Consider the following 27997-nt stretch of genomic DNA (forward strand, 5'->3'; position numbering starts at 1 on the left):
GCTGGCTCAGCGGCTGAGGATGAGAGTGCCCGTTGCTCTTGCAGAGGACCTGGGTTCTGTTTCCAGCATTCACATGACGGCTCACAACCATCTCTGACTTCAGTTCCATGGGATCCCTTTTCCAAACTATGGGCACCAGGCATACACATGGCGCTCATACATGCAGGCAAAACTCATACATTTTTTTAAAAGGGATTTTTTTTTTAAATGTTAAAAAAAAAAAAACTTAGGCTGGGCACATGGCCGACTGATGCATAAACTCACACAGGAGCAATGTCCAGCACACACAGGCGCCCTAGTGTTCTCCTCCGAAGTCCTCCTACAGTGAGTTGTCCCCCACGGCTCTCCCTGCCCCTGCCGAGAGGCTTTCCAAGCGGGAGCTGCAGGACTCAAGGTGAGAAGTCAAACTCTTCCCAGCAGTGTCAGGCTGCTACAACCAAGTCTGCATCACTGCTGAACAGTTCAATCACACTGGCACAAGATTGGACTTACACAAGCTGGGTGTTTTTTGTTTTTTGTTTTTCGAGACAGGGTTTCTCTGTGTAGCTTTGCGCCTTTCCTGGGACTCACTTGGTAGCCCAGGCTGGCCTCGAACTCACAGAAATCCGCCTGGCTCTGCCTCCCAAGTGCTGGGATTAAAGGCGTGCACCGCCACCGCCCGGCTTACACAAGCTGTTAACACACTCCTTAGGAAAGCAGGTGCATCCATGTGAAACACACCCGCTGTAAGTGAACACAAACCCAGCAGCACTGTGCAAGGCTTTGGTAAGAGAGAACTTCACTTTAATAAACAACGCTAAGTGGGGGACGACTTTGCGCTCGACACAGCATTTAGACACAAGTGTCTGGACAGAGGACACAGGTCTCCAGTCACCAGGCAAAGAAAATGGTCCACAGCAGTGGCACACACATTCCTAAATAAACAAATACCGCAGACATTCCGCTTTGGGAACATAAAACAGTTGATGTGTCAATTACAAATACATAATAAAAAACTCGCAGCCTCTTTGGACAAAAGCCCATCATCACCTGTTCTCTGCGATGGCCCCACCCGCACTGTACTAGCCAGGCCATTCTCATGAGTGACAAGCATCTTCCATTGTATCTTTTTACGTTTAAAGAGCGATGGGCACTCGTGCTGTGCGGGGCTTGGGGGAGTAGGGGGTTCGTAGAAAAGGGGCCAGAGGTGGTCAAAGTGTCAGGACAAGTGGGTCTCAAAAGCTGAGTCCCTCCTTGTTAGACACTGAAGTACCTTGGGACAGCCTGTAAAGCAGCTGGCCTCCGCCCTCAATGTGAGGGAATACTCCTCGCCGCCATGCTCAATGTAGGCTTTTCCCTCTCGTCTCCATCAGAGGAATCTGTGGGAGACCGGTGAGTGCCTAGCCCTCCTGTCTCCAGGGCCCACAGTGGCCTGTCTGGCCAGCATGAGGAAGTAAGGCATTTCCCGTCTCTCAGTCCTCGTCACTTCCTCAGAAGCAACTTCGCAAAATCAGCATTGGACATCTTAGGAGCCTCGGGGGTCATGGAAGTGGTGGCAGCCGGCCCCAGAGCAGGGCCGTTCTCGGCCTGAGGAGCAGCACTGTGGCGCTGCAGAGCCCGAGGAAGAAGGGAAAGCTGGGTCCTTCCCTTCCCGCGCCTAGAAAGAGCAAACACCATGAGCCTTTGGTTAGCGGACTCCATAGCCCCAGCTGGACGGCCAGACAGCTGGGGTATCAGCCAAGTCAGAGGATGGAAATGGGAAGAACCATGACCGGCCAGCATGCGTGCAGCTGAGCTCCACCCTCACACCAGGAAAAGCAAGCATGGGAACCACGAGACACCCTGCGCCCGGATTCCAGCCAGAAGCAAGGAACACTTGAACAGCCGCCTTCTCACGGCCCTGACCATGCACATCCATCCCTCGGCCAAGTCACAGAGGTGACAAAGGAGGCTGCCATCTCTCAGCCTCAAAGGCCCTGGCCTTGTGGGCTCCTTCTACCAAGTGAGCACAACAGCACAGCCTCTGCGGGGTGGCAGCTCCGCCGCAGACTGGCAGGCACGCGGTTCCAGTTCCGCTCCAAGCGTGGATTAGTGACAAAGACACCACGCATGTGCGCTGCCAGCGCTCACCTTAGCTGGATGCCTGTGCTCCCAGCTCTGAGGAGGCGAAGGCCCTGCCTCAAAATTTTCTCAAAAGCTAAGACTGTAGCTGGCTGGCTACGTTTTTGTTAACTTGATACATGCTAGAATCATCTGGGAAGAGGGAACATTGAGAAAATGCCTCCATCAGACTGGCCTGTGTGCATGTCAGCGGAGCTTTTTTTTAAAATTAATGTGGGAGGGCCCAGTTCCCTGGGGTGGGGCCATCCCCAGGCAGGTAGGTGTCCTGAGTTATGTCAGAAAGCAGGCTAGGGCTAGAGAGATGGCTCAGCAGGTAAGAGCACAGGCTGTTCTTCCAGGACTGGGGTTGAGTCCCAGCACCCACACAGTGGCTCACAACCACTCATAATTCCAGTTCTAATGCCCTCTTCTGGCCTCTACAGGTACTGCACACACATGGAGGGCAGACATTCGTGCAGGTAAAACACCCATATGCGTAAAAATAAATAAATACATCAATATTAAAAATGAAAGAAGGCAGGCAGGATGAGAGGCTAGAGACTCGGGCGTTAAGAGCACATCTTGGAGATGACCCAGGTTCAATTCCCAGCACCCATAAGGCAGCTAACAACCATCTATAACTCCAGTTCCAGAGGATCTAATCCCCTTTTGGCCTCTGTGGCCACTGCACACATGTAGTGCACAGACATATAAGCAGACGAGATACGCATAACACAAAAAATGAATGTAAATAACAAAAACACTTTTTTAAGAAAGCAAGCTGAGCAAGGCCTGGCACGAAAGCCAGTAAGCTTTCTGTGGTCCTCCATGGCCTCTGCCCAGGTCCTGTCTTGGCTTCCTGGTAATGGACTAAGTGGTGAGCCATATAAGCCTTTCTTCCCCACAGTCTTCATGGCAGCACTAGGAACCTAATACTTGCTCTGCACTCATGAGGCCCTGGGTTCCATCCCAGTGCCCCAAGCAAAGGTGTGAACTGGCAAACACCACACCATGCCACCAGGGCCGCTTCCCTTTAGAGACCTGTATGCACATCTTGGCCGGTGACACCAGAGATCACTCAGCAGCAGGTCCTGGCGTTTCCGACCTAACTCACTGACCTCCAGACATGACTCACCCCCTGCCCCCAGCACTAGCCAGGACAGACCTGCACAAAACAGCAGGAGACACTTACGCTCCATACATCTGCCGGGGTACCATAGGGATCCTCACTTCTGGCTTCTCTGGAACCTTCCGCTGAGGGGGATTACTGATTGCCACCTTAATGACATTCTCTTTGATGGTCATGCCATCCATCTTCATGACTGCCTGTGATGCCTGTGACTCGTTTTCATATTCCACATAGGCCAGACCCTGAAAGACAAATTCACAGCTGGGTCAGATGCCAAGGACCTGACTTCCTTCAGGAGAGCAGCACCCATCAGCAGGGACCTCCCTAATGCCACCTCCTGGCTACCGATTTACCCCCAGTTCAAACATTTGCCCTGTGGCTGTCACTGACTGGAAGCTCGAAAAGCCTCTGCGCTTGCCCCAAAGACAGAAACAGTGTAAGCCCAGCAAGAGGTGGAGAGACACAAATCCCAGACGGTCAGTATCCTTTGGCTTCTTCTTTCCACCACACTCCAACTCTCCAAGTGGGTGGAGGGAGTCAGGGCTTGAAAGATGACCCCAAATGTGTCACACGAAGGATCCAACAGGGCACAGAGAGGAGGAGGAGGACAGGGAAGCCCAGGCTGACCACTCCTCAGCAACAGACCCAAAGTCTGCTGCACCCACTGACCTTTGGCTTGCCAGCCCTGTTGGTAACCAGCCTGAGGTCCTTCACGGTGCCATGAGCCTTACAAATGTCCTCGAGTTCCTCTTTGGTGCAAGAGAAGGGCAGGCCCGAGATAAAGAGTTTGTGTTTCTCCAGGGTGGTGCTATATCTGAAGACCTGCAAGAGAGGCAAAGTCCATGCACGGTTCAGGAAGGCACACGCCAGCGTACGTGCCCAGGAACTCACAGGCGTGTGTCCCAGCCAGACAGAGACTTGAGTAACAGAACCACTGGGCACGTCACCTCTGTAAAACGGCCAGAGTAACAGCCATGCCCTGAGCACAGGTGGAGCGGCCCTCGCCACGCTCTTGAGCACCCGAAGGAAAGCAGCCATCTTTCCCCACGCTAACTATATCCACCACCAAGTCAAGGAGGCTCAGAGTGGCCAAGCCTGGCAGACGGCTCCTCAACGAGCCTCGAGGCTGCCAGCACATGATCCTGTGTGGGCTCCAGGCTCTAAGCACTGCCCATCTGGCAGCCCACCTTAAAGGCATCCTTTTTCCTAAAACATACCTTAAAATCGGGGTTTTTGCTCTTATCCACACAAGGGGAGACAAACATCGGCCTTCCTTCCACATTCTTCCTGTCCAGCTCCAGGGCCTGATGGGCTGACTTCTCCTCTTTAAACTCCACGTAGCAGTAGCCCCTGAAGTCCCCACGGTTGCTGAAGACCGGCCTGATCTGGACCACCTCCCCGCAGGCCTCGAAGAGTGGCCTGAGCTTCACCTCTGGCTCGTCCATGCTGTACGGCAAGTTGCTAACAAAGACCGTGACGCTGTCTTTACTGCTGTCGTGAGCCACCTTGGGCATGTCCAGCTTGAGGGAGGCTGCCTTCTCCTTCTGCTTGGAAGGAGGAGCAACGTCTATGGTCACACATCTCCCAGCCACTTCCGTGTCTTCCTGCGTGGCTGCAGCCACGGCAGAGGCCACACTATTCTCCAGGCGTCTGCGCTTGCAAGGCTGTTCTGCAGGCATTCGAGAGAACAGAGACAGTTAACGCGTTACGCATTCCTTCTGCACCAGCACGTCCCAACACAAACGAACTCCACCACAACGCAGGGACAGCCACCAGGCCCCCAATGTGTGGGCCCAATTTACACACCAGCAAAGGCACTAGCTGTCTGTGAAAGCAAGAACATAAATCCCCACCGTCCAGTCATAACTGCACATACAGTCAGGAGTCCCAGAGTCCCTCTCTTACAATTCCCAAGTGACCCGGGAGAACAGACCCTGGAAGCAGTACGGAAGCCTGCAGGTGACAGACCACCCACACATGCACTCTCAATGTTGGTACAAAGGATGTCTCTAAAACTCTTTCTATACTGACAGAGTCTTCTGCATCCCAGCAGCAGACGTGAGCTGGACCTGGACAGCCTCTACCACTGCCTCAAGAAATGACATGGAACAGCTACACAGAGCACTGATTTTCAGTTGGGGCTTTACCACAGACTCACGACTGAGAGACACGGAGATAGTGAGCAGAGCTGCAGACTCGATGGTATGAACCCTGACTGCCAGGGCAGCACCGCTGTGACTTCGGTGTGTGCCTCTGAGGACATCAAGGCCACTCCTGGACATGTTCTATGGACCGCGTGTGCGGCCTCGGCTAAGTCCTATGGACTGACCGCGTGTGCGGGCCCCAGCGAAGTCCTATGGACTGCATGTGCGGCCTCAGCGAAGTCCTATGGACTGACCGCGTGTGCGGGCCCTAGCGAAGTCCTATGGACTGACCGCGTGTGCGGGCCTCGGCTAAGTCCTATGGACTGACCGCGTGTGCGGGCCCCAGCTAAGTTCTATGGACTGACCGCGTGTGCGGGCCCCAGCGAAGTCCTATGGACTGCGTGTACGGCCTGGGCTAAGCTGACGTTACCTTCCTCCTCCTCGCCCCATTCTCTCTCATCCTCCTCATCCGCCTTGTGTTTGTCTGCACCGCGGGTCTTTTTCTTCTTTTTCAGGGCTTTCTTCTCGGCCCTCACCTTCTTCCGCTGTTCAGCCCTTTCCTCCTCCTGCTGCACAAGAGCGGCTTCCTTCTCCGCAGCCTAGGAAAGAGGGAAAGAGGGCAGGACATTCCCGGGTGCCGTGTTAGGCTGGCTGGCTCCTGAGGAGACAGGACCTTGAAGGAGATGGGGGGGCGGGGTGGGGGGAGGGCAGGGGGATCTCTACATGCAGCGTAGGAGCTTATGAACATGGGAAGAGGAGACTCGGAACTCATATACTCTCAATATCTGCAATCATTACACACCGAGCAACAGAAACCCATTCCTAAAGCCAGGGCCCTGCCCTAGGTTCATGTCCGCTGCTGGGACAGAATGCCCGACAAAAGCCACTTAGGGGAGAGCGGTTTATCTGCGCTCACAGCTGCAGGCTGTTTACAGGTCTACTGTGGAGAGGCTGGGGCAGGAACTCGAGGCAGCCAGCACCATCCACAGATGGACGAGAGAAGGAATGCCCGCGGGCCATGCTTAGCTCGCTCTCTCCGTTTCATTTCAGAGCCCAGCCCATGAAATGATGCCACCCACATTCAGGGCGGGTCTTCCCACCCCCAACTTAGAAAATCCTTCCCAGGCCATAAGCAAGCCAGATGCTCATGTTCCACTCATAGGCCTATTGTGGCTCCTTAAAAAAAAAAAATATTCTTCAAGAATTTCATCCATATATACAACACGTTTTGATCAAATTCCCCGCCCACCCCCCTACCCCATTCCTCTCGGATCCTGGCCACCACATCTGCCTCAACTTTATTCACTCTTTCTGTTAAACCACTGAGTCTAACTGGTACAACTGGTCTGTCTGCAGAAGCCATCCAGTGGAGGGAGTGTGGCAATCTGTCCCAGGCTGCACCCTAGAGGGAAACTGAGGCTCCCTCCTCTCTCCAGTAGCCATCAAGTGCCAACAGCTCCCACGAGTGAGACCCAGGAGCCCCTCTGGGCTCTTGTGTTTGATCTAGTGCGGTCAGTTCTTGTTGTTAAACTGGAAGTTCTAAGTGAATCTATAAGACAGCAAGGGCTAAGTGTAAATACTGACCCAAATGGTTTTAGTTAGTATCTTACGAAGGGGCAGGAGAGATGGCTCTATGGTTAAGAGCACCAGTTGCTCTTCCAAAGGACCCAGGTTCAATTCCCAGCACCCACATGGCTGCTCACAACAGACACTCCAGTACCAGGGGATCTGACACTCTCTGGCCACTGTGGACACTGCCCACACAAGGTGCACAGACATTCACACCGACAAAACACCCGCAGCAAACCACGGGGGTGGGGCAGTACAGTCCCAAACCCTCGGGAAGATCACTATCACCTTCATCCTCTGCTCATTCACGCGAGCCAAGCGAGTTTCGGTTTTCTGAACGGCCACATCCCAATCTTCTAAGGTCCCTGGACAGAAAGAAGAGTACAGCTTGACCATCACCTCTGGGCTGGGGCAGCGCTCCCCAACCCCAGTGCTCCAGAGCAGACAGCTCCCGTCACAAGAGCTGCAGCTGCTCCTCTTTAAGACAGTGCATGCCGTCAGACTCCAGTCTGTAATTCCAACAACCCTTCTGGGTTGCTGTGTCCTCCTCCTTCCAAAGAGACTTTAAAACAAAAAGCCGACTTTACAGGCTCTCAGTGGTAAAAGAGTATAAAAACAGTCCAAAGCAGAGTGCAAAGCAGAGTTGAGGGAGCTACTCCAGTGTGCCAGTGTCTCTGTTCTGGGTCTAATCTGCAGGTCTTGGGCTCACACCCTAATCCAGACAGGTGCCCATGGAGAAACCAACACTATTTCCCAAGTGCTACTGCTATGGCTTAGGGCCAACACCAAGGACCTAAAATTCCACAAGGGACCAAAGAACATGCTGAGCTGAGTCCCGCTTTCTGAGTGCCTTTGTGGGCAGACACCACCGGAACAGCAGTTCTCATGCAGGATCCTCCCATCCAAGGAGCATCTGTGAGGGGTCCCGTTTGGTTGTGGCGGGGAGGATAGCTACTGGTACTAACTCATGAGGTCAGCCAGAGGTGTGACTGCAGACTGAGGGCTGCTGCAGAGGGCTCACTCCCACAGGCAAGCAGCCAATCTGTCCTTACAGACCAGATGCTTCCCCTGGAGACGACTGGCCAAAGGGCCACACTCCAAGCCAGAAGCAGAGGCAGGGTCCCACCTTCTGTCCTCTCCATGGTGAGCAGCACTTCACAGACATGCTCAGGGTAGTCACTGGTGCATTGGACAGCTCGGTGCAGAGCCTTCCGACAGTGCTGCGTGTCACCGTGCGCCCTAGAGCAGAGGACAAACATTTCTGCCATTAGGGCTCACGGCAGAGAGCGTGGACGGGGTGCCTGCGGAGGCGGAAGAACCCCGACTACAGAGGAGACGGCGGCTTTCAGAAGCACCAGGGCATTTGCTCCCCTCCACACACCTCTGCAGGTGCAAGGGGAGACCCTTTTCTACACATGCTTTCCTTGGAAATGCACCTCAGACAAGAAACTCTAGCCAGGCCTTCTGTGCAATGGGAGGGAACCATGCATCAACTGAATGCACCTAGACCTAGCTGAAGAAGTGTCTGCAGTCCACCAGAGGGCTCTGCACACCCACTAACATGTTAAGAGATGCTACTCACACTGGCATGTATGTATGTATGTATGTGTATGTATGTATGTACTAGCATACTCAAAACCTTCAGAGCAGTGGTTCTCTGACTATGATCCACACACCCAAGACCTCAGGTCTGCTGAGTCAGAACACTTTACATGGAGTCTCCAAATGTTCTGAGGCTTTGCCAAGTGCTGGCGTTTGCATGGATGGTAGAAAAGCAATGGAGACTCAGCGCAAAGCAAGTACATGCCTCTAATGCTGTGCAACAACACAGCAAGTACACAGGAGCTCTGTGCACACTCAGGAGCTCTATGCACACTCAGGAACTCTGTGCACACTCAACAGCTCTGTGCCACTGAAGGATGGTACTTATTGGAAAAAATTGGACATCACAGAATTACAGCATCAGGACGAAGGTCTATCAGCCAAGAGGCAGACAGACAGATACTGTAAACCAGAGAAGCTCGCTGACATGGCTCCAGGTACCACATTCCATCTGGCCCTGTTGGGATTGGCTATAGTGGAAGAACAGCAACCCATCTCTGCAAGGCCAGTTTCTTTTTACCCTGCAATAAAAACTCCAGCACCGCAGAGGGGAGCAGAGACAGGCGTGAGAACCCAGATGGTTGTCCCTTACTACAGTACATTGACGGGACATCAGGCTCAGGGTTAGAGACAGCCCAGTGGTTAAGAGTACCAGCTGCTCTTCCAGAGGACCCAGGCTAGAGCCCCAGCTCACAGCCACCTGTAACTCCAGCTCCAGGGGACCTGAGGCCCCCTCTGGCCTCTGTGACCCCCGGCACAACTGTGATGCACAGATGAACATTCAGGCAAACACCCACTCACAGAAAATAAAATAAAAGGTTTTAAGCCAATTGTGATGTTGTATGCCTTTAATCCCAGCAGCTGGGGGGAGAAGCAGGTAGATCTCCATGGGTGTGAGGCTAGCCTGGTCTACATAGTAAGACCCTGTCAAAGAAAAATAAAGTTGTTGTTGTTTTTTTTTTTTTTTTTTTTTTTTGGTTTTTCGAGACAGGGTTTCTCTGTGTAGCTTTGCGCCTTTCCTGGAACTCGCTTTGGAGACCAGGCTGGCCTCGAACTCACAGAGATCCGCCTGGCTCTGCCTCCCGAGTGCTGGGATTAAAGGCGTGCGCCACCACCGCCCGGCTAAGTTGTTGTTTTTAATGCCAGACTGTGTCATCAAAGTATCTGAAGTTTGGAAAGTATAGAAATTTCTATTTTTTTTAAGTGTATTTATGTTAAATGCACGGATTTGTCATCTTTTAAATAATTTTGATTTCCAGGTACAGTAAAATCGGCATAACCCACATAAACACTGTTGAAGCGTGAGCCTGACAAGCTTCTGTGGTGGCAGGGCAATGGGGACCGCGCGCTCTACCACACACCGCTATATGTGTTTTAACTATTGTAATTTGGGCACACATTTTCTAAATAGAAAAACTATTTTAAAAAGGAAAACGGTATTAGAAATGGTGGGGATTTTCAATAGGCACTGAATCAAACTGTGGTTAAGACAGCTGTGGTGTAGCTCACGCCTGCCATCTTGGCCCGCACTTGAGGAGGCAGAGTAGGTGAATCACCATGAATTCAAGGCCAGCCTGGGCTATGCACAGTCTCAATCTTGGGAGGGAAAGAAAAAAGGAAGGTCATGTTCTTTGTCTTCCCACTGGGTGTAGTTTACTAAATTCAATAATCTAGAGTGGTCACAGCTTGGACACACTACAAACACACCATCAAGGAGCCCCCAAACCACTAAATCTAGTCAGCAGCTCCTCGTTAATCTGACACTTTGCTTGTGTCTTTTAGTGCTTTGAACTTCCTATACAAACTGTAATAAAAATAAGCATCCCCCCCCCCCAAAAAAAAAGTCCAATCATGCATGTTCAAAACTCAAAACAGAAACACAAGAACTTCATGGCTAGGGAGCCCACCCCACCCCTCACCTCCCCCCACAGACACCCACAAAACACTGGTTCTCAAGAAATGCCAGGCACAGGCCCTGCTAAAGGAAGAGGCAGGAAGGTGCCCACCCCAGGAGCAGGCTCAAGTCAGCTCAGCCAAGAATGGGTAGAGAAGTCACCTGCCCTGGGCCACTCACCTTTCCAGGTTGTAATACTCCAGCCACATGTTGGCATACTTGGCATTTCCTCTGGTCATGATGCTGTCCCAGAGTTCTCGAGCTTTCTGCATGTTGTTGCACAGACGAGCCTAAAATACGTTAGCAAGATCAGCCAGACCCTTCCCCTCACAGCAGCATCCACACAGGCATGCCTGCAGCACTCCTTGCCCCATGCCTGGGTCACACGAGTCCCTGCAGGGTCCAGCACTAGCAGGCCTAAAGCTGGCTGCCTCTCTGCAGCAGGGAGTCTAAAGGTCTGCACAGAGCTGTAGCTCGGCTAGAGCCTGCAGCACAGAGCGGCCTGGTGCTAAAGGAAAGACAAAAGGTCCCACTGACAGCTCTTGCAAACGTGAGACGGGGCCCCGTTTACTTTTTACATGAACCTGACTGCAAATGTCTGCCTGGAGAGCATTACAGAGGAAGACGCCAACCCAGCAGCAAATGCCAGTGCAGACCCTCCAAAGTCACGTGATTTGAACTAGTAACATCACCTAAGCGGGGAGCCTATTTCTCATCCTTCAAAATTCATCAAGAATCTCACAGAATTACCCAACAAGGTTAGTTTCATTGACCCAACTCCCATCATGGAACAGGACTGGAGCTGTAATAGTCTATCAGCTGATGAAGAGGGGGCTCCTCACTCAGCTCAGGGTCCCTGGCTCAGGAATAGTATCCAACTGTGCCCTCTACTGCTCAAACCGTCCATCTTCTGGACGAGGTTAAAATCTAAGTATGCAGAGACCGGCTCATTCACAGCACCTGCCGAGTGCTGGAGAACAGCAGGCACTCAGTACTCCCTCAAGCATCAGTGAGGGAAGGGCTGAGGAGGTGAATGAGTCGACAGCTAGCATCCAGGCACTGTTGCTAAGCAGCTACTGGCTGGGAATGTCTACAGCAAGAAAACCAATCAGGCCCAGCAGGCCAGGTAAACATGAATCCTTCAGCACCGAGACCACACCCTCAGACTCTGCCCCGGTTTTCATGAATGGCAAACAGAGCACTTAACCACAGCCTTCAAAGGAGGGCATGACAGACAGGTCTGTGAAGATGCTCACCTCAACCCGAGCCCAGCTCTGCATGATCACGCAACTTGGATCTCCGCTCTCGCTGAAACCTTCCAGAACGGAAAGGAACAGTTAGGACAGATGTAAAGCAAGCACCCCTAGCTGGGACGAGGTTCGACAAGCAAGAACAGGTAAGGCAACTGGGCAGACCGCAGCTGGCCACTTACGCTCCTCAACCTCCTGCTGCAGATACTCCAGAGCACGTGTGAACATGGACCGCAGCTCTTCCAGCTCCTTGCTAGAGTCTGTTGGAAAAGGTAGAGGAATTCCATGAAGCCACCACAGCCACCATTTTGAAATCTCACAACCAGAGACCCAGTATGGACACAGGAACCTCAGTCACACTTCCTCTCACAACAATAAACACTGGGAAGGCGTGCTGGCTGTGAAAAACACAGCCACTGCCCGGCAGGGACAAAGTGTAAGATCTGGCATAGTTTAAGTCCACCACAGGCTTCTCTAGCTGACCTCTGATGTGGCGCAGGGATCTGTGGACAAAGATCTAAAAGAACACGGCAGTCTTATTGGGAAAAGATGTGGGGTTTGTGGTAGTGCGCGTCAACTCCACAGAACCTAGAATCAGCAGGGAGATGGGCCCCGGGAGTGCCTGTGATGGATGATCTCGGTTACATTAACTGAATTGGGAAGGCCCGCCCACTGTGGGTCCTGCGCTGTGTGATGGACAGGGCACACGCAGCGTCTGCTTTCTCTGTCCTGTGACGGCTGCTCTAAGCTCCTCAGCCCTGACTCCCCTCGTCCTGGCCTGGGCCTCCACCCGGGGCTGCTTTCGTCAGAGCACGTGTCACAGCCACAGAGGAGAAACGGAGACGGGCGTGGAAAGGTCAGACACAGGAAACGAGGCTGTGACGGCTGCCGGGAACCGCGTGAGCACGGACTGTCGTCCTCCTCACTCCAGTCTGACTAAGCTGGAAACTGATAAGGTTCCGCTGAGGGACCGGCACCATCGTAAGGTTCTCGCCGTGCCAGCATGAGGACCCGATCCCCAGCACCAAGTACAAAGCGGGTGAGGAGACACGTCCCACTGCTGCCAAGGTGGGGCAGGTGGTCCCGGTGCTCACCACCACCCCGCAGGCTGAAGCTCAGGGGCAATTCATGGGAGACCGTCTCAAAAATCAGTGGATGGCTCCTGAGGAGCAGAACCCAAGGCTCTTCTCTGACACACACACACACACACACACACACACACACACACAGAGGGAGGTGGGGGACACAATGACAAAGTCCAGTTCTGAGGAGGCCCACACTCTACCTTGTCTGAAGTCAACCCTCCTCCTCAGGTAGTCTAGGTACACCTGCCAAATCTCCACATAGTCAGTGGCCTGGATGAAGCCAGCGCTCAGAGCAGTCTCGAAGGTCGCTGCAATGGAGAAAAACACAACATTCACTAGATAATCCACAAAGAAATAAGGCCATCAAAACTCACAAATGTGTGCCTTATGCACTTATAATTTATGCACTTATAAATGCACAGGCTGTAGATGTCCATCCACAGCACCACACACCAAGGAAGGAAGTATAGACAGTGTTTGCAGGGACGCCCCTCCAGCACTGTGCTCTAGAAGGGACTCTTCCAGAGAGAGTTATAGTCCCAGTCGGAAAAGACAGATCGTGACTTCTAAGAAACCCACTGAGTATTAGAGGCTAACGTGCTAAGAAGCCAAACAGCGTCTGTCATACAAGGCAGGCCCTGGGGCGCTGGCTCAAGACTGTCACAGCTCTGTTCCTCACTTGGGACAAAAGGCTAGAGCTGCCGGGCATGGCGGTTCATGCCATTCATCCCAGCAAGCCCAGGCTCCACAGGAGCTGCACAGGAAGGACATCCCAAAAACAGAACTGAGACATTCTCCAGACAAACATCACACCAGAAATCACTTGATGGTCCACTCCATGTCTCTCCATGGCCAGGAGGTACCGACTCCACAGGGCGACTGTCCAGGGGCAGTTCCGCACAGCACGGCTGTGTACAGATAAAACCAAATCCTTTACTTTCAGCTGCCGATCCTGTGACAGAGAGCCCAGAGTGAGAGGGCAGAAGTGCAGGCCTCCTCGGTGTGACAGGCTGAGTGTAAACTCCCCACAGGCACACCTTCCAACACTCGGGACCAGCCGCTGGCACTACTTTGGGAGGCTGTGACACTTTGGGGAGGCAGGCCCTAGCTGAGCAAGTGGGTCAGTGGGAGAGGTGAGAGCCCTGAGGGTTATAGCTCAACTCAACCCAACGCCCACCCTGTGCCCCTCTCCAGTCCCTGACTGAAACCATGCACCCAGCAGACGCCACCTCCAGAAGCACAGCAGCACCCCCCACACCATCAAGGGCTGCACCCCTCAGCCGCTTCCCCTAAGCTGCTTCTGTCAGGTATTTGGTCATGGATGAGAAAAGTGACTAATGACATCAGTGAGACACCCCAGCACAGCCACCTGTTGAAGAGACTCCTTTAAAGGGTCTCTGGTGAAGCAAGGAATGCACAAGGTGTGCCCTGTCAGCTCAGCACTCAGGAGGCTGTGTTGTGGAATATAGTTAAAGATGGGTTACATTCGTTTATGCTGTGGATATTTGTTTAATGATCCAAAGATGCGTTGTGTTCTTTCATGTTGCATTTGTTGAACTCTGTGAAGCTGTGTTACTGTGCCTGTCTAAAACACCTGATGGTCTAGTAAAGAGCTGAACGGCCAATAGCTAGGAGAAAGGATAGCCGGGGCTGTCAGGCAGAGAGGATTAAGTAGGAGAAATCTAGGCTTGAAGACAAGAGGGAGGATCGAGAAAAGGAGAAGGAGAGGAGGAGGCCAGGGGCCAGCCACCCAGCCACACAGCCAGCCACGGAATAAGAAGGAAAGAAAGGGCCGTGTGGTGGTGGCGCATGCCTTTAATCCCAGCACTTGGGAGGCAGAGGCAGGCGGATTTCTGTGAGTTCGAGGCCAGCCTGGTCTACAGAGCGAGTTCCAGGAAAGGCACAAAGCTACACAGAGAAACCCTGTCTCGAAAAACCCCCCCCAAAAAAAAAAAAAGGAAGGAAAGAACAATATGTAGAACAGAGAAAGGCAAAACACGGTTAAAGATGAGTGGGGTAGTTTAGTTAGAAAAGCTGGCTAGAGACAAGCCAAGCTAAGGCCAGGCACTCAGAAGCAAGAATAAGTCTGTGTATTTATTTGGGAGCTGGGTGGCAGGCCCCCAAAGAGGGGGGGGGGGGGGACTACAAGGCTGAGGCAGGAGAGTCACACATTTGAGGCCAGTTTGGGTTACATACTGAGACCTGTCTCAAAAAAAAAAAAAAAATGAAAACAAAAACAAATAGACTGCTGTGGCCTGGCTTCTTCAAGGAAGAAATCACCAGGAGCATGCAAGATGGGCATGCAGGCAGCTAGCGGGCAGTCCAAAATGGCCCACAGACACAATCCTGACGTGTGGACTTCCGCCAACCCCTTCTCTCGGGAAGACACTTCCTGTACATGCTGAGGCAGCCGTAAAGAACAGCAGAGGTGAGACAGTAGCCATGCAGGCCTCTGACCGCTGCTGAAGGCCAGGGGCGTGTGTGCGGGGCGTGTGCGGGGCGTGTGCGGGGCGTGTGCGGGAGACTTCACTTTAACCATCTCTTTCACGTCTAACATTCTTCCATGATGAAAAGGCAGCATGAAACGCTACTGTTGCAGTCCTCAGTAAGAAGACCGCAGACAGGTTCTCTCTAGAGCTGGTGTAAGTTTAAAACAGCATCAAAAGCAAGGGAGAGGGGGCCAAGGGGGACAGAAAGGGAAAAAGCAGAGGGGGCACCATGCTGCTCCTAGCACCCCCTCCTAAGACGGTCTACCTTGACACACACAGAACTGGAGCACATATCTTACTAGGTACCGACTGTAGCGGATCCATAAGTCTGGGACCAGGCAGTTCTCCACCAGGGCACGCTCAAAGATCAACTGAATGCGAGCAGGATCCCCAATTTTCATCTCAAAATCAATGTACGCTTGGTATTCTGCCAGCCTTGGGGCCTCTGCTTGCAACTGGAACACAGGAAAATCACACTTGTTAAATCTAGATGCTTGACACTCTCAGAAAGCATCTTCAAATAGTTCAGCGCTGGCAAGAGCAGCCAACCCAAGATGAGAGCTCCTAACTGCCCACAACAGGACAGAGCTGTGACCTATGAGCACTGGGATCCTCCACACACCCGGCCCCCGCCACCAGGATCCAAACCCTTTTCTACAACCACTCCTGACCACAGATGACAGAACAGCACCCCTGCCTATGACCACTGCTCCCATCCTTCTGGCAGGTGCAGTGAAAGGCTCACACTCAAAACACGTGTCAGGAGAACACAGGCGCAGGCTGAGTGCTGCCAACCTGACACACAACACAGCCTCTTAACCCTCTTTCACCCCATCTTCTCTTCCGCCACCCTTTGCTGACGGCCACAGTGGAACGGACGGCTTGTGCACACAAGTGCCCACACACTGTTACAGATGAAGAAGAAGAGGAGGACATGGCTCTGCATACCTGACAAGATCTGCTCCAGTAGCCGGCCTGGCGCGAGGACGGACCCTGATGAAGCAGAAAGCCTACTCGGGGTCAGGCCTCTGCTGACTGCAGCAATCTGATCCCTGAACGTTTGTAGGAGGCAGGTCTCAGAAAGCATCTTACATTCAGGGAAAGCGAAGCACAGGGAAGCTCAACACCCCCGAGTCAGAGCTACTAAGTGCCAGAGCTTGGTTCAAAACCAGGGCAGCCCAACTCTCGGTGTGGCCTCTTCCTCACTGTGCTCACAAAGATACTGAAAACAGAACCGAGATGCCTAAGGCAGCTCAAGAAAGACAGACAAGACAGCCGGCCCCACCTAATGAGATCGCAGGACAGCCAATCAAACCATGGGAGATTAAAATCACAGACAGTGACGATTTCCTTCCAAGAAGCACGTCGGTGACAGACAGCTGAACTGCCTGTGACAACAGAAGACAAGAGAGAGATGTGTTCTGTTGCCAAGAACAGCACATCAGTGCGACGCTACGGCCTGAGAGAGCAGCTGTCCAGAAGGAAAGCAGAGACAGGGCCTGTCGGAGTCAAAACGGAGAAAACCTGCCGCCTGTGAATCCCGGGTGCAAAGACAGCACACACTCAGCTTCAAGCCGCAAGGGTCCAGATACAGAGCTAAGATTCCAAAGGACCGAGCAGCAAAGCAAAGAGCATGCAGAGACTGTCTGAGACAGCGCAAACAATGATGTCTAGAGGGTCAAACCAAAGAGCAAGACAAGTCAAGAAATGAGAGCACAAGGAGGTGTGTGGTAAAGGTCACCACATTAACACTGTTAACACAAAACAGCCCAAGACCAGCTCTCCTGTGTGAGTGAACCCGATGGATGAAAAAGAAAACCAATAATGAGAAGTATCAATTGCACTCTTGCACATCAGGAAGTACAACTAGAAAATGAAAGTCTTTAAAAAGAACCAACCGACAAGGACACCCAAAGCACTGTCTGTCTAAAGTTCCAGGACAGCGGCCTCCCAGGGCGATCACAGCCTCTCGGGAGACCTGCGGGTTCACATGCCAGGAGCTGGGAACTCCCTCCACTGACCCGCAGATCCAGGCAATAGCAATCAATGTTCAACAGAACTGACAGGCGAGTGTGGGTCTGACGGACACGCCAACAGCTGAAGAAAGCCAAGATCCCTTGGAAAGCGGGCTCAGTGAAGAGTGCTCAACTGTCACTACCAAGACAGCACAAGCAGGGCAGCGGGCAGAGTCACAGCAAACCCACAGTCTCTGTACTGCAGCAAGGGACACACTTGTCCTCATCAGGACCACAAGTGGCTCTCCACAGACTCTGATCGTACTGCCCGCTCCCACTGAATGGAAACCCTCCAGACTAAGGCTTCAAGATGAAATCAGCGCCACAAAGACAGCAGTTCAAAAGCAAAAAGATGCCATGAGGAAGGATCAAAAGCCAGGTCTCCCCAGAAGCACTAAGAAAAAACAAAGAACTTCACAACCTCTAAAAGTGAAAAACCCCAACGGCCAAGGCACATGAGCAAACGCTCTGTCATTAGCAATGCAGGCACCCAGGGACATCTGTAGCATGACACTGTGACCTCTGACACACGCTAGAGAAACTCCTCCACGTACACAGACAACACTGCACCACTGTGCTGCACCACTGTGGGCAAACTGCTGCTCATACAGCCCCACAGGGCAGCCATGGCTGAACCGTTTATGACATACGCTAAACCCACACACGCGGGAAAGAAACACGCCTAAGCCACCACGCCAAGTTCAACGAACAGGATAAAGCGGTACACTACAGGACGCTCACAGGGCTACACCTGTCAAAGGGGAGGGATTATCATAAAAAGTCATCAGCGATTGATTACCTCACGGGAGAGGGAGGAAGAGGCAATCGGAGAGGGCACATGGGAGACTCCTAGGGCACTGCAAGGCTCTATTTCTGAACCTGGGTGGTGGGTACAGGGATGTTCACTTTGTTAGGACATTTCTACACTCTATACAGCACACAGTAAGACATACTTAAACAGACCATTGAACATGCAACCACGGATGAGGGGAGCTTGCGGGAAGGTCCCCAGGAGCAGAGCACTCACCAGTGCCTCCTCAAAGGGCTTGTATTTCTCCAGCTGCTCCAGTGCTTTCTGATAGTTCTGAAGGACGGACTCCGGGATGGGCTCTTCTGACCACTCTTCATACTCTGCAAAGGTGGCCTCCATATCTATTGGAAGATGGAGTCAGGCCATGGGTTGTGCCACTGAGTTTTATCAACACAAAAGAAGCCAGGAGACTGACGCCACCCAGTCCTCCCACATCTGTCCATGACAGCTCTCACTGTTCAGCCTCCCAGCTCTGTGGAGCCCACTGACATGCAGAGACAGACCAGCAGCGGGACTCTTGGCCAACAGTGATCTTTTCCACCTGTGTCTTCAAAGCAGGAAGACACGGCGGCTGAGCTCTCTCCCCTGCCTCTGCCCCTCCTAAGTCTTAGCACTAACAACTCCTAACAGACTTCTCCAGGCAGAAGGAGTGCCACTCCTGCCGGGGCAGGCAGGACCCCGGGGAAGGACATGGACAACGGCACTAGCCAAGCAGAGGGCCGGCTACTGACAAGTCTGCTTCCCTTACCGTACAGTGGGATCGCCAGCTGTCGCCGGAAGAGGCTGTGGACTTTCTCCAGCTGTGAATCAAAGGTTTGTTCCCAGTCAGAGGGGGAAAGGAAGGCAGCTACGGGCTAGAGAAGCAAATCGGTGGTAAAGGACAAGGGTTGGCTCCTTCCGCTTCAGAAAGTCATTTCAAACCAAGAGCCTATGATGTCTTAGACAGGAGGTATCGTCCATATTGTTGCCTCTAGGGGCTCATGGCAAAAAGGGAAAAGGGACTACAAGGAACCCGGGGCCAGTAAGAGGGCTCAGCAGGTAAGGGTGCTTGCCACCAAGCCTGACGACCCGAGTTCAAGCCCTACGTCAACAAGGTAGGAGAACAGCAGCCCCCACAAGTTGTCCTCTGGTCTCCACGTGCGGCTGTGGCACACATATACCACACATACACACAAGAAAAATGCAACAAAGAATTCTGAATACAAATCTTTAAAAAAAAGTCCAAATGACTACAAGGTTAGAGCCTAAGTATCACAAAGCAAAACATTTAATGGCCACAGCCTTGGGGACTTGCTGCTGTCATGAAGGGAAGGCTGGGAAAGGCTCTAGACAGGGTGGCAGGCTCCGTGACTCCGGGGGAAGCACAGTGTGGTAAAGCCACAGCAGAGACAACATGCCAGAGGGTGTGGAAAGCCAGGCATGGTGGGGAGCCTGGGGCAGCAGGTGCTGTGTCCGGGGCCAGCCTGGGCCTGTGTCCACAGATAGTCTGGGAACGGTCGAGACCAGAGGGAACATCAGAGCCCAGGCTCGGGCTTCACTCCACGCTCCCTGTCACTATGGGTTAACTGTTAGACTCTTGGACGTCATTTCAAAATAATACTACCTACAAGCTTAGGTCAGAGACCTGGGCACTCACCCGAGCAGCTTCCACAATGGCACTTTCAAACTCTCGGTAAGCTTCCCAGATGGCCAGGCCTTTTGTCATGTGTAAGCCAACAGATGACAGGGCCCTTTCAAACACAGAGCGAACCTTCTCGAGGCCACCTTTCTGACCAATGCCACCAACTGAGTACTGGCCATACTCCAGCCAAATGTTCGGACCTAAAAAGGAGAAGCAATCTGTAAGTTCAGGTCATAATATGCCCAGCGTCACCCTAGTGCTAACAAAACACGTGCCCCACCAAAACGTGCTCATTTGTGCAAAGAAGGACACTGCCAACAAGCACCCCAGTTTCCCACGAGGCTGAACTCTAGAAGAGCTATCTCTGTTCTCTACTGAGCACAGCACAGAGATCTGACTGCACACCAGGGACAACATGTAATAAGTTAAAACACAAGGGGGGAGCATGGAACCACGCAAAAAGACAGACAGATGGGGGTGTGTGGGGGTGTGTGAAGGAACCCACTAAGGTATTTCAATGACTGTAGTTATAAATCTGAAATAAAAAATTTCAGATCCTAGAGCTTTTCTTGCTGACTGTAGTCTTGCAAGGCTTCAGGCCAAAAGGAAAGAATAAAACCAGAAGCATCGACCCTGCCTTAGAAATCCACTTTTTGTGTGATTTGAGTTCTTGAGGCAAGGTCTTCCCCTACTGCCTTACCTGCCCTTGAACTCGCTGTGAGACCTCCCTCCCTCCCTCCCTCACACGTGGAGTCTGATACCAACATCTCCTTCACAGAGTGGCACATCTGTGACAATCCATGAGCCCGCCTTAATGGGCATGGTGGGGACAGCTGTGATCCCGGTACTTGAGAGGCAGAGGCAGGAAGACCACAAGGATGAGGCACACAGCCACAGCCTCTGTTAGCACAACCATTCTTTCCTTGTCGCCTCGGAGCTGGGACCCAAAAACTGTCCTCATGGGTTTTGGTTTTGTTTTGAGACAACGTCTCATGTGTCCCAGGAGAACCTCCATCTCACTACGTACCTCCACCTGCCTCCACCTCCTGAGGGCTGGGTTTACAGAACATCTACATTCAGCTTTCTTACAGTAATTTTAATATTCTTCTTAAAAATATGTTGTCTAAAACTGGTAAGAGGCTGTACAAAGCCGATAGTTCAGAATTATTTTGGTTTTTGAGGTGGGGTCTCACTCTATAACTCAAGCTGCCCTCGAACTCACTGTGTAGCCCAGGCTGGCTTGGAACTCACAACGACAAGGATGTGGTGTAAGGATGTGCACACCTGTACACCATGTTGGGTTGGAACTCACGATGACACGTGATGGATGTGGTGACAGGCTCCTGTACAGCACACTGGGAAGCTGAAGCAGGGCCAGCCTGAGCCGTATGATGAGAGCTTGTCTCAAAGCAAGGACAACAAAAAGGACACAGAGGGACAGACACCCATGCCTTAGGAGGTAGAAGCAGGAGGGTCACAAACTGAAGGCTAGCCTGGGCTACAGAGTGAGAGTCTGTGTCAGTCAAGAGATCCGAGCTAAACTTGCAGTGCATGAAATCCCGTGTAAGTCCTCCCTGCCGGAGAGATGCTGTGAGGCTTCCCTCTTTTCCCGCCCATAGTTCTCCACGTGTCTCAAGCCCAAATAACCTCCACTGAACACGAAGACATAACCCAGAAGATGGAGCTCTAACTTCCTGGCGGCATCAGATGCAGCACAAGGCAGGAGAGGTCTGCCCACCAGCCCCGGGCCCGGCACTCACAGATGTAGTCCTTCACGGCTCTCTCGAAGAGCTCGTACACGTGCTCTCGGTCCAGGCCGTCCATGGCCATGCTGATCTCATCATGCAGCCACTCCAGCCAGAGCTCTAGAGACGACAGCACACCTCAGCACACCCTTCACCTGCTCCCACAGGTTCCCAGAGATCCAGATCTTAAAGCCCGGGCAGGGCACACGGACTGTGAGCTTCCAGACAGAGGCCACTGAAGCCCTCACACGCCAGGCATTTCCCACTGTGCAAAGCACATATCCCCATTCAAACTTTATGTCCATCTTGTAAGACACTGAGTGATGACATGTGACAATTTAGAGTCAGCTGGCATGTGACACACCTGTCCGCAGGAGTGGATCCTACTGTCATGTACCAGGAAGAGCCACTGCTACCCTAGGCCAACCATGGGAAACTGGGTCTCCACTGTTTCCACAACCTGCTTCGTCTGCTACTGAGAAGCTTCATTAGAAATGCACACTGCGGCCTCTCTCGGCAGCTTCAGCTGAGCTGTGCTTGTGAGCTGGGACAGAGACTACCCCAAGGCCAGGGATTCTGAGCTGAAAGGTCAGGTGCAAATATAACCAAGACCCAGCCACAAAGTTGCTCACTACAAGCAAGTTCCTCAGATGCAAATGTGTGGGAGTAAACAAAATGTACAATTACTGTACCAAAAACAAATGTTTGCATTTAAACTATTAAGTTTAGAGGCTGCAAAGATGGCTCCGTGGTTAAGAGCACTGGATGCTCTTCCACAGGACCCAGGTTTGATTCCCAGCACCCACACAGTGGCTTACAACTGTTTATAACTCCAGTTCCAGGGAATCTGGCGCCCTCTTCTGGCTTCTGTGTGCTCCAGGTCCACACATACATGCATGCAGGCAAAAGCACCCATACACATATTTTTTAAAGAGATTTAAAACTATAAATGTTTACCTGAATTTACAATTCCATGGCCCTATGAGCACAGGCTAAGTATACACTTGTGGAATGGGAAAGAGACCACAGGGAAGTTAAATGACGCTAAAGAAAATGTTTCTCATAGTATTGGGGTAAGGAACCAGTATTCCACGCGTGAATCTGTGTGATCAGACCACGTTCTGCAGAACAGTCTGAGACAATGAAGAAGTGAGAAGCAGCCAGCTTCCCTTTATCTCCTTTACCTCAACTCCCGCGCCCTCCCGGGAGTGGCAGCCTTACCTTCAGTCAAGGGGAAGAGCTCGCTCATCTTCTGGCGGGCCATCCTCACTTTGTTGAGCTCTCCTTCCAGCCGCAGCAGCCTGATCAGCTCCACGTGGCAGTTGTAGTCAAAGCCATTGATGGACAGCTAAGAGGACAGTCAGCATCTGTCACCTCCAGCAACAATAGACACATCTGCCCCAAACAGTACTGGTGTCTACCTGGGAGGCCACTGAGTAAGCAAAGCAAAGCAGCCCCTGCCCCCACCACACAGAAGACGGGGTGAGAGGTGCGCCTTCCTAACAGGAAGCTCCCCCGCCCCGACCCCCGGGGCCCTCTCTAATGAGACAAAGAGCGCCATCCCTAGGAAGTCGCCAGTGTCCTCCTCAGCCTCAGCTCTCCATCTATAAAGCGGGGGCACTGCTAGTCTCCAGCCCACAGAACTCACAGGGATTTCTAAATGGCAGCTCTGCCATACAAATTCTTTCATTTTACTGAACAAGTAAGGAGAGCAAGAGGCTGGTGTGAGATCCATAATAATATGACTGCAGCCACCAACTCTGGCACACATCCCAAACCTACAAACCAGGCTGGCCTCGAACTCAGAGATCCACCTGCCTCTGCTTCCCAAGTGCTGGGATTAAAGACTTATGCCACCACTGCCCAAGCCTGGGCTGACTCTTAACTGACACTGCATGTTCATCATTTTCTATTTTTAATATTTTCTTGAACTATGTATGCTGGGAACCAAGCTCAGGTCCTCTGCCAGGTGCTCTCACCACTGAGCCATCTCTCCAGGGCTGGTGGTGCATCTGGTTAGCCCTGGCCACCAGCCTCCTATCTCAAGTGCAGACCTTGCTGTGACTGGAGACCCACAACGAGCTGCACTTGGTGCGGTCCTGGCCCTCTGCCCGCCTGCTGTCTAGGTGCATAAGGGCTCGTTTTACATCTGAACCTTTTCCAGCTAAAAGTTGGGAATGTTGTAACTCTTACACATCCACACGAAGGGGAGGACTGAAAAGACAGCAACGAGACAGGTAAGCACACAGAGGAGCACGGTCTCCTCGATAAGTCACCTAAGGAAGACACAGACAACGCAGCAGACATCTGACCCCAAGACAGTAATTACGAGTGGGAATGGGAAGGGGGCACAGCGCCACTCAACAGCACAGCCTGGAGCTAAGTCAGCTCAGCGGAAGACGCGACACACCGAGCACCACCGTGAGTCGGCCGGTGCAATCCCAGCACTGAAGGGCAGACTGGCAAGACTGAGCTCACCGCCAGCCTTGGCTGCTTTGAGAAATCCTGTTTCAAGGAGAAAGGAGTTGCTCAGATGTGGTAGTGCATGTCTTTAATCCCAGCACTCAGGCAGAGCCAGGAAAATCCCTGAGTTTGAAGCTAGCCTGATCTACACAGTGAGTTCTAGGTCAGTCGTGTCTACACAAGAGATCCCATCTCACAAAAGGAAAAGAAAAGAAAAAAATGACAAGACACTTTCCTGAGGCCACATGGACAGCAAACAAGACAACTGAGCGAGTGTTCAACACCCTCAGCCAGCAAGGACACCCACACTGCAACCAGTGTCACTCCACAGCAAGGCTGACAGATGCCATCTAAGGTCTGTGAGCAAAGTGTCTAGACACTCCCACCTCCGTTAGCTGTACACAGGCAATACCCAGCACTCAGCTCTGCCTCCATGCCAGTCAGCACTCGGTCCTTTCCCTTTATGAAGGAGAACACTGTCACCCTGCACGTGAGTGCTCATGTAGCTTTCTTCCTAACCCTCCAAACTGTAAACAGCCAGTGTCCTTGTGGTACAAGGCTAAGCCAGAGTGGAATACCCACATCCTGCCTACTGCCCAGCAAAGGGAAGGGACCGATGCACCTTGTGCCGAGCACATTCTTGAAGTGGAAAGGTGGTTCTGAGGCCAAAAAAAAAAACCAGTCCTCTTAGCAGATAAGGGGAAAACAGTGATGCAGAAAAGGCATCTGATAAAACCACTCAACCATGATTTGGAAATTTTAATTAGCAAAACACCAGAAAGACACAGCCTAGCCTGTGATCCTGCTCCCTAGTGATCCCTAGTAGACAAGCATCCAGAACCTTCTGAAATCACATGGAGATGCCCACAAGTGAATTCTAGTCAACCAACCTTGGCTCAAACAGCCAAGAAAAGAAATTAATGACCTAAGGGGAGAGAATGTGACAGCTATACACCTATACACATGCCGAGACTGCACAGTAAACCAAGATTAACCTACAGATCCTGAGAAACAGTGAGCAGGATTAGCAAGAGTGCTACCACACTCAACTTCCCTTTCATATGAAGTTTCTGAAGTACTTAATCTCACAGAAACGAAGCGGAATGGTGTCCCAGGCTGGAGACTAGGCTACAGATCTGCCAAGTGAACCCTTTTAGAGGTCTTTGAGCACACAAACAGACGTCACACCAAGACTTGCACATTTGGAAATGTTCCAGATAACAAATTTTGTTTTGTTTTGTTTTTCAGGACAGGGTTTCTCTGTGTCGTTTTGGTGCCTGTCCTGGATCTCGCTCTGTAGATCAGGCTGGCCTTGAACTCACAGAGATCCGCCTGCCTCTGCCTCCCGAGTGCTGGGATTAAAGGTGTGCGCCACCACCGCCCAGCTCCAGGTGACAAATTTTAAATCAGAAATGTTATGTGATATTTTGATTGGGTTCTGACAAAGCTTGCTTAGAGTCAGAGGGCGGAGCTAGCCACTAGCTGACCATAGAGGTTTGGAGGCCTGCAGACAGATGAGACAGGAAGTGGTTAGGCGGGCCAAGAGAGGATCTTGGTCCTTTTGAACTGAGGAACTAAAGAGGTAGGAAGCAGCTGGCAGCTGCTCCAGGTTCTCTGATCTTTCAGGTTCTTACCTCAGTAGTTGACTCCCGATTTTTTTACTTGATAAAGAGTAATTAAATTAACACTTCACAGAAAGTCTGGAAATAGCATTGCAGTATGCTGGCACAGCACAATCTAAACTGCAGAGTGCCAAGACACCCATCTCCTGAGAGACTGCGTGACCGAAGGGCAGATGTCTGCAACATTCCTGAGGTGTTAAGGTCGCCATCAATTAAGCTTATGTGCCATGTGTGCTATGTTCCTGGATTCCAGAACTGTGGTGGCGCACATATTTTAATACCAGCACTCAGGAGGCAGAGGCAGAAGGATCTCTCTGGGTCCCAGGACAGCCAAGGCGATTTTAGAGAGATCCTAACTCAAAAAAGAACGCTTTAAAAGAAAAAAAAAATCAGTCAAGCATGGTGGTGTACACCTTTAATCCCAGCACTTTGGAACCAGAGGCAGGAGGATCTCTGAGTTTACAAAGCCAGTTCCTGGACAGCCAGGACTACACAGAGAAACCCTGTCTTAGAAAACCACACACACACTTGTGTTAGGTAACAAACATCAGTGCTAAGAAATATCTAAAGGAAAATTAAGTTTTCCTGCGACTGTCAGACAGTTAACACCATTTGGTTAAGAGTGGCCGTCCTGGCTGGAGAGACGGCTCAGCACGTAAAGGCGCTTGCAGCCAAACCTGATGACCAGAGTTCAATCTCCGGAGCCCACAGGGTTAAGAGACAACCTTGTGTGTGCATGCATACAAACACAAATTTCAAGTATAAAAAGAGTCGACGTCCTGGATTCGGCTTAAAACAAGAAACACTTTCAATGAAGCGTTGCCTTGCGCAAGAGCCCCTTCCACGAGCCTCAGTTTCCCACAGTGAAACCGGACCACTACTGCTTCCGTCCCAGCCGGGGGAAGAATTCAATTGGAAGACATGAGCAAAACCACGGGCCACGCAGAGCCCGGAACGCAGGGAGACACGACGGGTGCCGGCGCGCTGGCGACCTCAGAGGTCTCAATACGGCGGAGCACCAAGGGGGCGGGCCAGGCCCGGGGACCCAAGGGACGGAGCTGCCCGCTGCCCGCTGCCCGCTGCGGCCCACCTGCTCCTCCAGACGCTCGATCTCCAGCTGGTTCTTCTCCTCCTCCTCGTCGTACTCCCACTCGTCCTCCCCGGGGGAGCTCTCGGCGGAGGAAGCCATGGCGTCCTCCTCATCCCCGTCACTGTCGCTCACACCTTCCTGCTGCTGCAGGTCCCACCCTGGCCCCTTGGCCTTGGCCGCGTCCACGGCCACAGCGCGGGACAGCACCTTCCTCTCCACACTGGCCGCCTTCGCGTCATCCTCTTCGCCCTCGGCCTCAGGCACGGCCTGGGGCTCAACCTCCGGCTCGGACGCAGAGGATGCGGCCGCAGTCGCCATCTTGCGCGGCCTGCGACTCTCGGGTCTTCCCTCGCCCGCCGAAGCCCGGCGAGTATCGGGCTGTCCGTGGCGTGCGCCTGATCAAAACTCCGCTCAGTCACCACTTGAAGCGGCACGGAGGGCCTCGGGACGCGGGAAGCCCGTAAAATATCCACCGCGGACACTATCTTTATATTTCTCTGGAAGCCACTGTCGGGAAAAAAAGGCTCTTTTAGCATAACGTGTGTTCCGTTACAACCTTGGACAGTCGCTGGGTCTTTGAACCGGAAGTGGCGGCCATAGCGGAAGTCGTGTGAGCGTGATGTCTGTAGTTAAGGTCGAGACGCCATCTTAAGAAGGTCAAAGTCGTTCTTGGTTTTAGAAAACGCCTCCTGTAACGCTCGGCCAGCTCCAGTGCGTGCTGGTTTCCCAGCAACCGGGCCTCGGGTGCAGACAAAACTCCAGGTCCTCGGCGATCGAACGCACCATTCATGGGAAAATTCTATCTCCCGAAGAACAGAGCTCCCTCCCCCTTTGTAACGTCTAGTGCCTAGTAGCTGTTAATCCCGGGGATTTTGTGACTTTATCGGTTCACAGCCAATAGGATTAATGCGCTACAGTAAGTACTGTTCCGGAATGCCGTGCACTGGCAATAAAACTGAACGCTTTCTACCTAGGCGTGGTGTGTGTTCCCCTCTTACACTTCGCCTTCTTGGGGGTAGAAAAGCACGGGTGTCTTTCTCCGCCGACCGCCTTTCTCCTTCGTTTGCAAGGTTAACGAGGCTGGAATCGTGTCCGTGTCGCTTTCCCCGGGACCCCCGCGATTGTGCAGTGACACCTAGTGTACACTGTGTGTCGGCTCCACGGATGCAAGGGCGGTATTTGAATTAGGGAAGAGAGCCCGCTTCCTGAACCACACAGCCAGAAGAACAAGGAGTTCCACAGGGACTTAGGCAAGTTCGAATCCCAAGGACGCCTGAGTCTGGGCAAGTCAGGCCCCGCGGCCCTGCAAACCGCCCGAGCCGACCCAGCCACCCAAGCCAGCACCCCAAACGAACGCGCCCACCGCTTCACACCTTCCCGCTCTGCGCC

At 52.4% G+C, this 27997-nt stretch overlaps 1 protein-coding gene across 6 annotated transcripts; it reads right to left on the reverse strand.

Annotated features, from left to right (window-relative positions):
- Positions 1–761: 761 nt before the first annotated feature.
- On the reverse strand, positions 762–27967 carry Sart3 (spliceosome associated factor 3, U4/U6 recycling protein). 6 transcript variants are annotated; one of them, XM_052755041.1, is made up of 19 exons: positions 26609–27967; positions 22655–22781; positions 21449–21553; positions 19704–19888; positions 18816–18867; positions 18284–18408; positions 15541–15696; positions 13566–13704; positions 12953–13060; positions 11850–11927; positions 11674–11732; positions 10598–10707; positions 8048–8160; positions 7210–7286; positions 5783–5951; positions 4426–4877; positions 3878–4030; positions 3272–3450; positions 762–1636 (listed from the first exon to the last, which is right to left on the reverse strand). In XM_052755041.1, exons 1-19 carry the CDS (start codon positions 26924–26926, stop codon positions 1462–1464), a joined length of 2880 nt encoding a protein of 959 aa, XP_052611001.1. In that variant the 5' UTR covers positions 26927–27967; the 3' UTR covers positions 762–1461. The 6 variants fall into 6 exon arrangements, with proteins under 6 accessions (XP_052611001.1, XP_052611000.1, XP_052610999.1 ...); XM_052755040.1 differs by having other exon boundaries at positions 13566–13660; positions 15548–15696; positions 18816–18921; XM_052755039.1 differs by having other exon boundaries at positions 18816–18921.
- Between the last annotated feature and the right edge of the window lie 30 nt (positions 27968–27997).

The sequence above is a fragment of the Peromyscus californicus genome, unplaced genomic scaffold (genome assembly GCF_007827085.1).
Source record: "Peromyscus californicus insignis strain IS unplaced genomic scaffold, ASM782708v3 Scaffold_2__1_contigs__length_46816999, whole genome shotgun sequence".
Classification (NCBI taxonomy): Eukaryota; Metazoa; Chordata; class Mammalia; order Rodentia; family Cricetidae; genus Peromyscus; species Peromyscus californicus.